General features: G+C 32.5%; 1 protein-coding gene across 2 annotated transcripts in view; it reads right to left on the reverse strand.

The window, feature by feature from the left end:
- The window catches only part of LOC129968764 (1-phosphatidylinositol 4,5-bisphosphate phosphodiesterase classes I and II-like), a 538,878-nt gene that overhangs the window by 28,952 nt on the left and 495,088 nt on the right, over window positions 1-14,838 (reverse strand). For both annotated transcript variants that reach the window (XM_056082994.1, XM_056082993.1), the window contains exons 22-24: window positions 8,487-8,591; window positions 7,601-7,695; window positions 941-1,124 (exon numbers count right to left, since the gene is read on the reverse strand). In XM_056082994.1, coding sequence (XP_055938969.1) covers window positions 941-1,124; window positions 7,601-7,695; window positions 8,487-8,591 — 384 coding nt within the window. The remainder of the gene's footprint in view (window positions 1-940; window positions 1,125-7,600; window positions 7,696-8,486; window positions 8,592-14,838) is intronic.

The raw sequence follows: 14,838 nt of genomic DNA on the forward strand, positions 1-14,838 counted from the left end.
CAGGCATATGTTTTATCAGCATGTTATTTCCCTTTAAATGAATGAACCCGGCAGTTTTAATATACAAAAAAATGGAGTGATACAGAAACCACCCACTATACTAATCAATTAAACCCTCCATGGTGTCGAGAATTGCAGTCATCTATAAATTTGTAAAAACTCGCCAAAGGTCAATATTTCCTTATTGTTAAGAGAAAAAGGATACGAATTTCCGAAATGCGCCATAATATCATAAGGAGAAAATTCTATGTGCTGTTTGTGGCGAAACTGAATTTTCTTATTGGAATCAACGTAATGAACATTGCTCCAATTTTAATTCTCCTTGAATATTTTATTTTGAAATTTTGCATCTCATTTGGCTTACCTGTTTTGTCTTTTAGTTCGATATGTCTACCTGAACGATAATTGTAAATTATGACACCCATATCAAAGAACTGCGCTATGCTAATATTTTTAAGTAATCCAATCTTATTATCAGATCCTCTGCTGTAGTCATTTCAATGAACATCCCTCACTTTTTATGACTTATTAAGGAATATTAATGGCCAGATGGAAGGACAAAAGCGGAGAATTTGTTGGTGTCTCTTTTACTTTATATTCGTAATACTATTTAAATATCCAAAAACAGTATTAAGGGAAACAGTCATATAACGCATGGTGAACAGAATAATTTGCAACAAAATCAGAAGCATTTATTTCCAGAAAGCAAGGCAAAAAGTGACTGCTTCTGCTAGTAGAATGTATTTCAAATTGCAGTTTAATGATATTTCGAGCATAATATTTCCATTATAAATAATGTTCGTTTAAATTGCAATATTATACCACTTATCTTGTTAGAACGTGACTTATCAGTTTATAGAAGGAAAAGAAAACTTAAATATTTCGGTAAATATTTATCACACTATCACACATGTTATACTATTAAAATTCCTCTACTCACTAAGGGTATCTTGGGCCTTCAGCGGCCCAGGTGAAGAGGGCCCCACTGAAGTCTGCTTAGGCACTGTGCCATTCATGGTGGCATGACGCTGGGGCGCAGTCTGCTGGGGCTCGGTCGTCGCTTTCTCTTCCGACTTGCTAGCTTTCGCCGGCTGAGGATTTTCACCAACTGTTTTGTCTTCTTCCTGGAAAAAGATGACGATTACTCAACTTGCAAAACTTCACAATCATTATGTTTTTATAAGATTACAACAAAGGACATTAAGGACAAACAAACGACATTATAATTTTTAAACCGATAAACATATATTCATAATGATCTATAAAGTTTTTAATGAGAATAATTTGAAAAGTTAAAACATTCGCATATTAATGAAATACGTTCCAAAACTTTCGAATGATTTTCAAATTTCCACATTAACATGTTCTAGTTCATTGAGACCATTGTTTTACTCGCCTTTGTAATCTTACATCAAACTGATATTTCTGTTTTGTAAATCTTTCTAACAAATGCAATTTAAGTTGTGTTGTGACTTATGGCACTTTACAAGTCCGCTGACAGCGATTTAAGCCGAGTGAGCATCTCTTGTTTTTTCAGTATCGCCAACCAGGGCCAAAAGTACGTCTTAGCTACTTCATGCGTCACATTCGCTTGCACAATACCTTTTTACAGGCGGGCACATTCACACACCTCACAGATATAACACAGAAGAACAACCATGCCCGAGACTCGAATTCGGGACGCCCAGATGGGAAGATGCGCTACCCCTATGCCAGGAAGCTAACATGTAATTTAAATAAAAATCACATATAGTTGTACAGGACAATGAATCCTATGAAGTGTACAGTTTCAATTTCTCTAAGAAAGAAACACAAAATTTGCCTGTAAGCATATCCAGGGAGAAAATATATAAATATTGATAGCTCACTTGATGAATTAGAGCTCGTAATTATTAAAGAATTAAACAATAAATGGAAATTTTATTTAATAGAATAATATATATGTAGAACAATAAATTAAAAAAATAAAACATAATAAAATTTCTGATAAATAAAAAAAAACATAAAAACTATTATGCTTGAAATAAATCTAATTGTAAGCTGTATCATACAGATAATTTCTCATTTTAAGAATACTTTATTATATAGGCATATTTGTCAAATGCTAAATTAAAAATAAGATTTTTATGACAACTTTATATACAGAATGAGAAACACAAATAAATTATTACTAGTTACCAGATTACATACTGGTATGGAAAAATTATTGAAGTGAATGTTTAGATAAGATTTTCTATTCCTTCAGTTCCATTATTGTAGATTTTGTATTCCTTCAGCCCCATTATTGTAGTATATTGACTTGCAGAAATAATTTTCTTCTGGATTTCGAAGCAAGATAGTTAATCGATTTCAACTCGCAAATGAAACCATGCTTTTAAATTAATATGGTGGACAAGGATAACAGCTTTTTGCGCAGTAGCAACGAATCATTCACTAAAACTGATGAATTTTATTTACTTCTGTAATACAGGACGCTCTTAGTCTTTTCCTGACTACAAAAGACTTATTACAAAAAAATTGTTAAAATTATTACAAAAAAAATTGAATATAATACTGTAAATTATTTCATATGAATAGTATTTTAATATGGAATTTCCTATGGAATAATTTTCATATTTTTAGTACTTTTAGATACATATACCTCAACTAATGCAGAAATAATAGCTCTATATTCTGATGATAATCAAAATGGCGTCAATGAAAGAAATTGTTGCTCAATGTCTTGTTCTTTTGTTCCATGAATTTAAAACGGTCATTGCTGTTCATTGTGGATTCTGAGGTTACATAAAAGAATGTATGAAACGCCAATTGAATATAATGATACACTCAAAATTAGATTTGAGATATGTCTAGCGCCAATGCCGAAATGTTAGTAAATACTTATCGAGAATACAAATACTGCTTTTAAATTTTTTCAAGCTATCAAGGGTGCTTTCATTAAAATTTATTGGCACAAGTTTTTTTTTTTTTTTTTTTGTCGCGTGACTATTTTAAGCCAAGTTTTTTGCACAGTAGCTTCTGAGGGTAAAGACCCCTGAGCACCCGAGGGCAGAAGTCTGACTTCTAGCTCATATGAAGAAGAAACACGCACACACTCGCTTGCACAACCCCTTTTCAGATAGGGGGGGGGGCTCATTTACGCACATCACAGATAGAAAACAAAGTTGAGGACAACCATGCCCGAACCAGAGCTCGAACCCGGGACACCCAAATCACGGGGAAGACGCGATATCCCTAGGCCAGGACGCCGGCATTGGCACAAGTGGTTTATCGTTTTATTATTTTAATAAACATCTCTGCAATTTGCCAAATTTTAATAATTTTTACAAGTAGCTTTTTTATAACAGTCGAAACTTTGTGATCACACTGTATTTTATTGTCTCCTAAATTAACTTCTTAATTTCGTTAGAAGTCCAACATGAATTTATGCTAAGATTGTTTCAAGAACCGACTTCTCAGGATTTATTTACCATCATTTCCCAGAATGGGAAGATGCCGTTTGACGTCAACAGACCGTCGGTGAAATCAAGTCTTACCCATGGGACCTGAAGTTAAGATTACCATCAAACCACTAAGGAAACTAAATTAATACATTCACTGAAAGTAAATATTTGGATAAGTTATTAGAATAGGCAATCGATTTATTAAAGCTACAGGATATAGATTAAATTAGGAGGAATTGAAATTTTAATATGATATGTGTCGTTTAGCGGGAAAATTTAAATATACAAAAAAAGGATAAAAACAAAATGAATATACTCAATAAAGCGTGATCATTATAATAAGGGGAACAATGAATGAATAGATTCAATGAAAATGAATCTATTCATGACACATGAAATTTGTTATTGCTTTAAAGCGCAATATAATTTTATGTAGAAGTGAATGTATGATAATGAAGCTTTTGAATTTAAATAATACATTCATGTCATTTTTGCATCATAATCAGCATGAATGCTTTAGCATTCACGTTTGCATTTATTTGATTCATTCATCTTCCATAATTTTCCTCGTTTTATAAGTTTACTATTGACAAAAGTTTGTGCTTAATTTAAATAGGACATCACAGCAAAAAGTTTTGTTTGTAAAATCAAATTAATTTTTGATTTATGACCGTTCTATTCTCATAAAAATGAAGTTTACGCACAATTGACCTTTGAATAAATGTTTTATTGCCACTAATCCTATTTAATAGAAGTATAGATTAGCAAATCTTCATTATAAGCCACTAAAGACTTTAACAATTGAAATCTGTACATGTTTTAAAAATGAAATTGAAAATAAAATACTAGCGAAAGTTAAAAATAGATATTACTGATTCGTCCTGCTTTTGTTGTTTCTTATTGCACTTGCCATGGACAAGCCCACTGTTACGAAAACAGCGATTTTAAGCCGGTGGGGGGAGGTGTCTCTTGTTTTATAGTAGCGCCATCTAAGGCCAAGAAAACGACTTAGCCACACACACGTTACAACCCTTTTTACGAGGTGGACTTCATTCCTGCATTTCATTCACTCATCCACAGATCGTAATTTAGACCTGAATCAGTGAACAATCACTCCTGATCCAGTACCCCCAGTGATGTTACTCTCGACATGGAGGACTTTATGACCACGACAGATTTATACGCGCGTCAGCCACCAAGCACACGGGGAATTTCCGGCCGGTGGGGTTCGGACTCGAAACCTAAGGGACACGAATCCAACGCTCTACCAACCAGGCTATCCCGGCCCGTCCTGCTTTTACAGTCTTATGGAGAATGGTGGGATAGTTAAAAAAACTCAAATTCAAAACTTAAAAATAAATTTAAGCCATATTTAAGCGTACTTTCGAAAACCCATAGTAAGCATGCACAGATATTATTTGCCATGGGATTAATAATAAAAATTATAAACAAATTCAAAAAGTTACGAGTAGCTGGAATGGCTTTAAAATAACAACATGACTTTAAAAAACAATTATTTTTGTACTCAGAGTTACTATGAATGATTTTTGATGGATCTAAAAATATAAAAAATTAAAATGATAAGCATCATTCGATTTTCGTATTGCAGTACACAGATAAATAACAGCGATCTCTAAGTATTTCGTGAAGTGTGAGATTGTTTTGACCAACACCTGTAAGCTTACAGATATTATACAATATTATTAGGTACCGTAAAATATTCGAATATTGTATGTAATTGCATCATATATTATCATATTGCTTAATAACGAAAAATATTTTGCAATGTCGATACACTATATTAGTCATGCTGTGGAACTTGAAACACGAAATAATTGTAGGACAAAAAGACGAGTCCTTATCATTCTTTACTAAGCAAAAAATGCAACTAGTTTTAATAGACTTCGTTGCATCCCTTTTAGTTTCTCAATACTTATAACGATATTTCTTTGCCTGGTGTGAATCATAATATGTAACTTTCAAGATAAATCTCAAAAATGAATAGAAACGACATAGTTTTAAATTTTAATAACATCTTATTCTTAATACTCTTTGGCTCCTCATTTATTTCCTCTTTTTTAGATCATGCTTCGGTTTAATCGTATTCAAAAACGTCAATGATTATATCCTGTTCATGTAGGAAGAATGCAATCGAGTTCCACAAATGACGAAGAATATGAGTGTCTATAAAAGATGATGAAGGCATATAATGAACTGAAATAATATTTATGACAGACTTTTTTAGTACAAAATATATTTTATAGTGAATTCAAATAGTTAAAGAGGTTAGATAAAAAAAATGAGCAAGATTTAATCATATTAAGTATGTAAAAAAATCAGTCGGCTATTGAAAGTAGTCTCTTTGGCTGACTTTTTTTTTCAACCGGAAATACGTCAGTATTCAAATTTAATTTAATTATTATATCCTATTTATGTTATTTGTAACCTTGTATTTTTTCTCCGAGCAAAGCAATGAACTGTAAAATAAGATTTCCTTCAATAAAGCTTTTATTTTTAACCACTTGTTGTTTAAATTTCATTCAGGTTGTTAGGATAAGGACGCATTGTACCAACAAATCGAAAACTATATTACTGTCAGTGATAACAGACCCTCGACACTTATGCATATGAGCCAGACAGCTTTGATTTCAGAAAAAGATAGGGTAGGGGGCAGAAACTAGAGATGCTTATTCTTTATTAAAGTGAGTTCTTATATGAACGTCGCATTCTTTAACACTCTTTCAACTCGTCCCGAGCACTTCTGATTGTTTAAAAACGAAAATCTACCATTTTTCTTTTGAAAAAAAATCAGTTATTCCCTTAGTTATCATCAATCTACTTAATTCTAGTAAAAACAATCAGCTTTCAGCAATCAGCTGCTGAAGATAATAAACTGGACATTCTAGCATATGATTGAGCTTGTTTCATCCGAAGAATTTCTGTTTCGAAATTTTAACAAATATATATACAAGGTAACAAAGATATGATTGCAAATCTCCAACTGACATATCTGATGGTCTCAAAGAAATTTTCAGTTCGGTTATTTAGAGGGTTAACAGACCTAAATAAATAATAAAACTCGATTAAATTCGACAGACGATCTCTCTCTCTCTCTCTCTCTCTCTCTCTCTCTCTCTCAAAATATCTTTTGCATGCTACCTAATGCACACTTTCAAAAAACTTGTATTACATGGAACGGTTTCGAAATGGCACGAAATGTTTTAAAAGAAGACACATTTAAGGAAATAGAAATATATTAACAAGCATAACTATGTAAACAAACACAAGCATGCTTTTACAACATATGATGCATGTTAGAAATAAGTTGATCTGAAAAGTATATTAATACAAAAACCTCATCACGTATATACCATTGTATCCATAACAAACAATATGATCAGATACTGAATAGCTTGTTTCATCAAAAATAAATAAGGAGCAAAAATTGTGCATTATTTATTTTTCTTGGCAATCTAAATTTTTCAAACCTAATACTTTACTTTAAAAATTAAATTTTTCCATCGTCAATTATTTTTTGAATACAATTTTTAGTACTCTATTACTATTTGTATTCAAAGCTCATTGGAAATTTTTTAGAACAGCTCGATCCTTTCATGTAGCTCAGTGCTTTCGTTGATATTGATTGCAGCCATAATGAAACTTCTTTTAATAAATGAATTGCTATAATAAAGAAGTATAGTAGTTCTTGTTTTATTATATACTTGTTTCACTGAATATTGTTGTTGTTTTTATCTTTCATTTTCTTTTCTTCCAATCTTTGCCAATTTCTAAAACTTGCATTCTCATTCGCATAATCTCCAAAAATATCCGAGTCCAAATTCTAAAATAATAGATGCCTTCTTGTCCATTCATATAAAGATTGCAACTTTTTTTCAAATCCAAACGTAACTTTTCGAAGATCTTTCATTCTTCTGAATATGAATATCTACTTCAATATCCTTTGTCCAATCAACAAATGTTGAGTTCCAGACGCTAAAAACTTCCACAAGAGTGGACCATTTAATACCTGTCCTAAAGGCTATTGTGTGCAAGCTTTAAGATGGCTACAACTTAGTTCAGTTAAAATGCTCTAAAATATTTGTTTACAAAAATTACAAGTGCTGCGGTGCAGATTATAATGGCAAACTGAGACTCACTTCATCCACGTCGTCTGTGAGAGCCATGAGCTGTTGAGCGTGCTTCTCCTGAATGGACTGGTAGGCGATCGGATTCGCCAGAGCGTCCGCCAGGTCTGAAAGAAACGACGGTTAGTAGACATCTGGTACGCTCGGCGCGCGCGCATCGCAGCTGCATGCATTCGCAAAGCACTAATCTAACATCTAACATAGCAATCAGGCTTTATTTTTCATCACATTTCTTGGATAATTCATAGTTAGGAAATATGGAACAAAACTGTGGTGAAAATCTTCTTGCCTCAGTTTCGATGGTATCTTAAATAACAATTTTGAACATCAGATGCATGGAATATATTCATAACTTCTAGCTTTCATAAGGCATACTCAATGTCATAGCCAATTATTAAACACAATAGATGTCAAAATTAGTTGTTTCTTGCAGACGATCAGTTTTAGCAAGATTGGCAATTAAAATTTCGAAAGAACGAATAATTATAAGCTTGATGTATGTTTTAAAAATTTTGTTTCGATCTGAAAATAATAGAAGGACCGAAACAACAAATCAAAAAATAATAGCCAGCTTTCTTTGAAGAAAAACATTCGATGCGATGGGCATCTTTGTTGTTTGAAAAGTATTGAATGATTTAACCCTGAAATCCTTTGCAATATTGTTTGAAACTATTAACAAATAAGCAAAATGCACCAAATAATTTTTTTAAATAATATTGACTTTCAGTTAACTTCTTGTAGCCAATTTCAGTCACCTTTGGTAGACAGCATTATACCAAAAGAGTTATGGAGAAAATATTTTCTTTTACAACTGATATGATTGTTCATTTTGGTGCGAAGCGAAATTTTGAAGACGAAAAAAGAAAAAAAAATCCCAATTCTGTACTATTCATCTTACCTGAGAGTCCATCCGGCACGTAGTCCTTGACGGTGATGTGAACAAACAGCGTCTTCATGAGCAGAGGTTGTCCGGATTCGTTTCTTAGGCAAATGTGACGGTAACCTGGAAGAAACAAATTGTAAGCATTTCTTCATTATTAAAAAATAACAGTTGGGCAAATATTTCCAAAAGTGTCTTGTATAGTCTTTTAATGAAGTGATATTCCCTACCCTCTTGCACAGAAATTTTGAATCTTGGACGAAGCCATAAATGCTTAGAGTGTTCATTTTTTTTTCAGAGTCTAGATTACACTTTGGACGCTATTTTTGCTGATCAATTAACAAAGAAATGCAAATTTACTAACAAAATCACCTACTTTTTTTTTCTTTTTCTACGTTACTGCAATTTTGCATTATCGCATTTGAATGAATTCAAACGTATGTACCGGCAAGCAACTATTCTTTTCAATGTTAGGTTTGGCACTTAACACAGATCTACGTTTTAAATGCTGAAGTTGTATGCCAAATTTTATTTATTCATTTTTTACGTTTCGCAGTTATCACGTTGTACTCAAACAAGCGAGCAGACAGACTTTGAAGGGATTTCACTCACTGTCAGTAATATACAAATTTAGTTTTAAAGAACACAGACTGAATTCCACCAGTATTACTCAAAACATTTTTTGAGTTATTATGGTCACAAACAGACAGATTAACTTAAATCCAGCCAGTAGCAGTGGTTTATCTGAAATTTTCTCAAATATTCTCCAATAACGATCTTATCCCCCTTCCTCCGCATAATTGGGGACATTGCGTAAGGCCACTGTGGTGAAGCTTATAAGCCAGATAACAGCTACGAAACATGGGAAATTGCTTTTGTCTTGTTACTCGGCTGCAAACCACAAGGACCCAGGTTCTATCCTCGCTCATAACAAACCGCTACACCACGTGTACTTCGCATGAATTTTGTGAATGATAGTTACGAAATAATCCTCGATGTGAGCCTAGCAGTTTTACTGAATCTATTGATATAATATATAATATGTTCGCCTTTTTGCCAGCTGAATGACATCAAAAACTGACACAACAGTTATAGTTACAAAATAATATACCAAATTTCTTTACGTCAAGGCGTTGTGTTATGTGTTATTAGGCTTACGTGCATACGAAAATACAGATCCAGAGGAGTTTAACCGCTTGACGAAACTGGTTCAAAATTTGATATCTATATTTTCGATGCGAAATCTGCTTCCCAATGTTATCTACTTAGTTCTTCGCGTTTTGTAGTTATTGAATTCACATGTATTCGAACAATCGGATAGATGCCATGTGAATGGATTTCGTTCAAAATGTGTTAGAAATCTATAAATTTGGTTTTAAGTCCACATACCAAATTTCACCCATCTGGCTCAAAGCGTTTTTGAGTTATAGTGTTCTCAGAGACATAATCCCAAAAATGAGTCTTTTGGATTCATGGAGGCCAAACGTGGCGTCAAAATCCCAAGTTCTAATTTTTTGGCGATTGCAACACTTCCTGTATACTTCGTATAAAATAAAAATGTGCTTTTTGGTCTGAGAAAGGTTTGAAACATGAAGGTTCATCAAAATGCCTATGTTAATTATTGGGGGGGGGGGATTATAACTATGATATTTGTGTACAAGGCAAGGAGAAAATAATCTCTATCAGAAAAAGCCATAAAGTGAAAGTAGATGCTTTTAGTGTAAATAAATTTAAATGTTACCTTCTTCTGCCATTTCCATCACTGTCGAAATAAAGAAATGCAGGTATGAAGATGGAAAAGAAGGCAGCTAGCTTTTAAGCATTTTCAAATAAGGTGCCATAAACATTAGTTAAAAATGTATCTATGTTGCGAACTTATTTCGCAGCACCTAACTTGGACTAATTCGCAATTAAAATCATGATTATAATCTATGAACTCCAAATCAGACTGATATTGCGTAATTCCAGTTTCATTTTAGTTAAGTCTGGGTCTGTCCAAAGATGACTCACCCACTCGAAAAGGCGTAAGACCTTGAAGATCGACTGGGAGAGAACCATTATTTGTTTATTTACTGAAAGGCTTACAATCATCGCTAGAATACGGACAGTAATTAAGTGTACCCATTATAATTTGAATTAAATAAAACAATCCAATTCTGGTGTCAAAAAAATTAAATTGAAAATTACGTAGGGAAAACAGTAATACACATAAATATCAAAATAACATCAGAATGTCGAAAGGATGGAGGATATAATATACCGTACAGTAATATCAAATAACTAATAAATATTTAAAACATAAAGTGAAGACATTATACAAAGTCAGTAAAAAGTGAATGGCAAAACTGGCACCAGGAATCCTGAACCCGAAATTCTCTAATCCCGAAGCAATATACAAACAAGTTATGGAATATTATTCTAACAGGTCAATTTAAAGAGATTTTTTAACCAATTAACTATTTTTGACTGTAATTATTTTTGATGAATATATGACTCATCATGAATAAAGTACAAAAAGTTTGCTTTATGATGAGTTTATTCGTCTGGAGTAATAAGCAATTTAGATACGCATTTTCCGAAGAGGTCGAAACAGTTAACTGGTGAAGAAAATTCTATTTGTATCACTTTACCTTTGACTTACTCGGGAGACTGAACACTAGATTTATATTTCCCAAAACAAACTTCGCATGAACCATTTTTAGTATCAAGAATCCAATGTTTTCTCGTGCCATATTTAGATTCTAATAACTTTCTTTTAAGAGTGGAAAAACTTCTTTTTCTTAAAAAAAAAGCCTCTTTTCTCTGTTGACCCATTTTTAAAGCGAGCAATAACATTAACGTGACGAGAATACCGCATTAAGAGTTTATTGTTTGAGTAAATCCGGTGGAAGAAGGGGAAAAAAGCGTCCTCGTGTTTAATTTAGGAGCAACAATCGTGGCCCAAAAGTCTCTCTTCGTCGCCCGAGTTTCGTAATTAAGGCGGGAAGACCCCGTCTGTTGACCCAAGAAAAATGGAGGAGTGGAAGTCAAACATGGGTGCTGAAGGAATTCGTCTGCTATTTGATTTAGGCGGTAAAGGGGGGAGGGTTGTTCGACGGAACGCTGGGGGACATTCGAGCAACCCCTTCCGTCGCCGATGGAATTAAAGTTCCGATAAGAACGAACTTAAATGGAAACTTCTCGAGATTGGTTTTCTCCAGACATTACAAGGCTCAAGTATTGTGATTAGGAGTCTTGCGGTGTGGAGATACAAGTGGTTGGATTGGGAAGTTCGTAAACGAAAAGGTTGTCGCTCCGGCGTCTGAGGGTTTGGCACTTCCATTCTAAGTACTGCCTGGTAATGAAGGAGATAATACCGAGTGCTGCCTATTCATAGCAAATCATAACTTCCGCTTTCATGTTTATTTGTTTTTCAAGTAGAAACCATCGCAGTATTGTAATGCGTTCTTTAAAACTACATTAACCATTCGAATGTTCAATATTATTCTAAAACTGGTCTTATATATCAAGGAATGTCATAGTCTGCGTTTTCTTACGGATTTTAAATGAAATGCCGTTGTGGAACTTTTTAGGATGTGTAGAGGTTCTTGGTTGGTTTTTTTCATCCAATATCCACCCAGCTGCGCTATAAGTGTAGTGGATTATTGGTTTTATTAGCTCTGTCATTGGTGGATTTCTGACTATTTAAACAAGCAACTAGTTAGGGCCTTGACTGATGTGGGTGGTTGCAGAAAGGTCAAGTAAAAAAAAATGTTATTAGACTGGTAGCTAATAGGTAAAAAATAGAAATTCTGTGAAATATAAACAATAATATAAGCACTTTGTTCAGCTTCATTAATGAGCTTCCAATCAGTTACATTAAGATCTCATACTTATTGCCTTACTAGCCGCCTTTGGCGACCAGCCGGTTCGCCAATCTTAATGTTCGTTAAAATTTTAATAATTAAATATTTTATGCAATTCCAACTTTAATAGATTCTTCAGCAAAATATTTTAAAACTTCAAATTTTGATAGTCATATAATTCACTCATAATATTATAAAGGCCTTCAGTCATAACGTGATATGTATCTCTCTAATTTTCTGTTACCCCTCGTAGAATTTATGCTTTAAATTAAAGTGTAAATGATTCATCTGCAATTAATATAATAATATTTTTTACTGAAACAAAGCATTTTTTTTAATAATATGATTACTGATAATAGAGTCACTGAGCGTTTAAACTTTATGGGCACTAAAGAATATCTTTCTTAATTTATGTAATATCTCAAGAATTTGTCAACAAAATTTTCGCAGATTCATCATGAACAGATCGATTAATGAACAATGTTTACTTTTAAATGCATCAAACACTAAGAAAATAAAATGAATCGTTTAAAATAATCGGTCTAAAACAGGTTTAAAAAAACTACTTAAAAAACGATGTAATTAAAACTATAAGCATATACAAAAAAATATATAACTAACATAAATACAATTTAATTACAAAAGCATGCAACTAACCTAAAAATAATTTAAATCATTGAAAACAGGTTTAAAAAAAACTACTTAAAAACGATGTACTTAAAACTATAAGCATATACAAAAAATATATAACTAACATAAATACAATTTACTTACAAAAGCATGTAACTCACCTAAAAATAATTTAAATCGTCTGTTGCAAGTGGTTGTCATGACAACAATCAGAACAATGCGCATGCGTGAATTTTCTTCGGAAACTTCTTTTCCCTTTCCAGCTGTGTTGCCATAGAAACCGGCGCACAGCTGTTTACACGTTTATGTTTATCTATTCAGATTTTATAATATCTAATCAGAGTAACGGTGAATATCAGTGTTTTCGTGTTCGTCAATAAATGTTAATTTTTTTAATAACATGATTAACGAAAACAGAGTCACTGAGCATTTAAACCTTATGGGAACTAAAAAATATCTTTCTTAATTTATGTAATATCTCAAGAATTTGTCGACCAACCGGTTCGCCAATCTTAATGCTCGTTAAAATTTTATATTTAAATATTTTATGCAATTCCTACTTTAATAGCTTCTTCATCAAAATATTTTAAAACTTCAAATTTTGATAGTCATATAATTCACTCATAATATTATAAAGGCCTTCAGTCATAACGTAATATGTATCTCTCTAATTTTCTGTTAACACCCGTAGAATTTATGTTTTAAATTAAAGTGGAAAGAATTAATCTGCAATTAATATAATAATATTTTTTACTGAAACAAAGAATTTTTTTATAATCTGATTAATGAAAATAGAGTCACTCAGCGTTTAAACTTTATGGGCACTAAAGAATATCCTTTTCAATTTACGTATTATCTCAAGAATTTGTCAACAAAATTTTCTTAGATTCATCATGAGCAGATCGATTCATTAACAATGTTTACTTTTAAATGCATCAAACACTAAGAAAATGAAACGAATCGTTTAAAATAGACGGTTTAAAACAGGTTTTAAAAAAACTACTTAAAAAACGATGCACTTAAAACTATAAGCATATACAAAAAATATATAACTAACATAAATACATTTTAATTACAAAAACATGCAACGAACCTAAAAAAAATTTAAATCCAGTCCGCATCGGTTGATAATAATTCGTCAACACAATGCGAAATTCAGAACACAAAGCGCATGCGTGAATTTTCAACGCCAGTTACGTAACGCAAATACGTGATTTTTTTTCTACGCCAGTTGGGGTAACGCTATGCGGATTAGAAATTTTTAATTTCCTTTATTCTGTTTTATTTTTATTCAAAAGTTCTTCAGAATGAATCTGAAGGATCGATTAATTAACAATGTTTAATTTTAAATGCATCAAACATTAAGAAAATAAACAGAATCGTTTGAAATAATCCGCCGAAAAATACTAACCCTAGCCTCATTACTGTTGGGAGAAAAAAACCCCGGAAGCCTTACTCATTTGGCGATGGCGAAAATGGAAGATTTTTTTGGCGGAAAAGTTGGCGGTGGGGAAAATGAAAGATTTTTTTGGCGGGAAAGTTAGTTTTTAATTAATAATTAAAATTCTAATTAAAATTTCAAAAAAAGGGACCCCAGGTGCACATTCCCGACCTCTAAGGTATATATGTACCAAATTTGATAGCTGTATGTCAAACGGTCTGGCCTGTAGAGCGCCAACACACACACACACACACACACACACACATTGAGCTTTATTATAAGTATAGATTTATATGCGTAGTTGGTTAAGTAAGATTGCGTAAAAATGTAAATGCTACTTAAGAGCCATAAAAATAAATAAAAACATTAACAATTTTACAAAGTTATTAAAATAATGATAATGACCTAAAATAATAAACACGTTGATTTAGTTATATATATATATATATATATA

This window comes from Argiope bruennichi, chromosome 5 (assembly GCF_947563725.1).
Source record: "Argiope bruennichi chromosome 5, qqArgBrue1.1, whole genome shotgun sequence".
Lineage (NCBI taxonomy): Eukaryota > Metazoa > Arthropoda > Arachnida > Araneae > Araneidae > Argiope > Argiope bruennichi.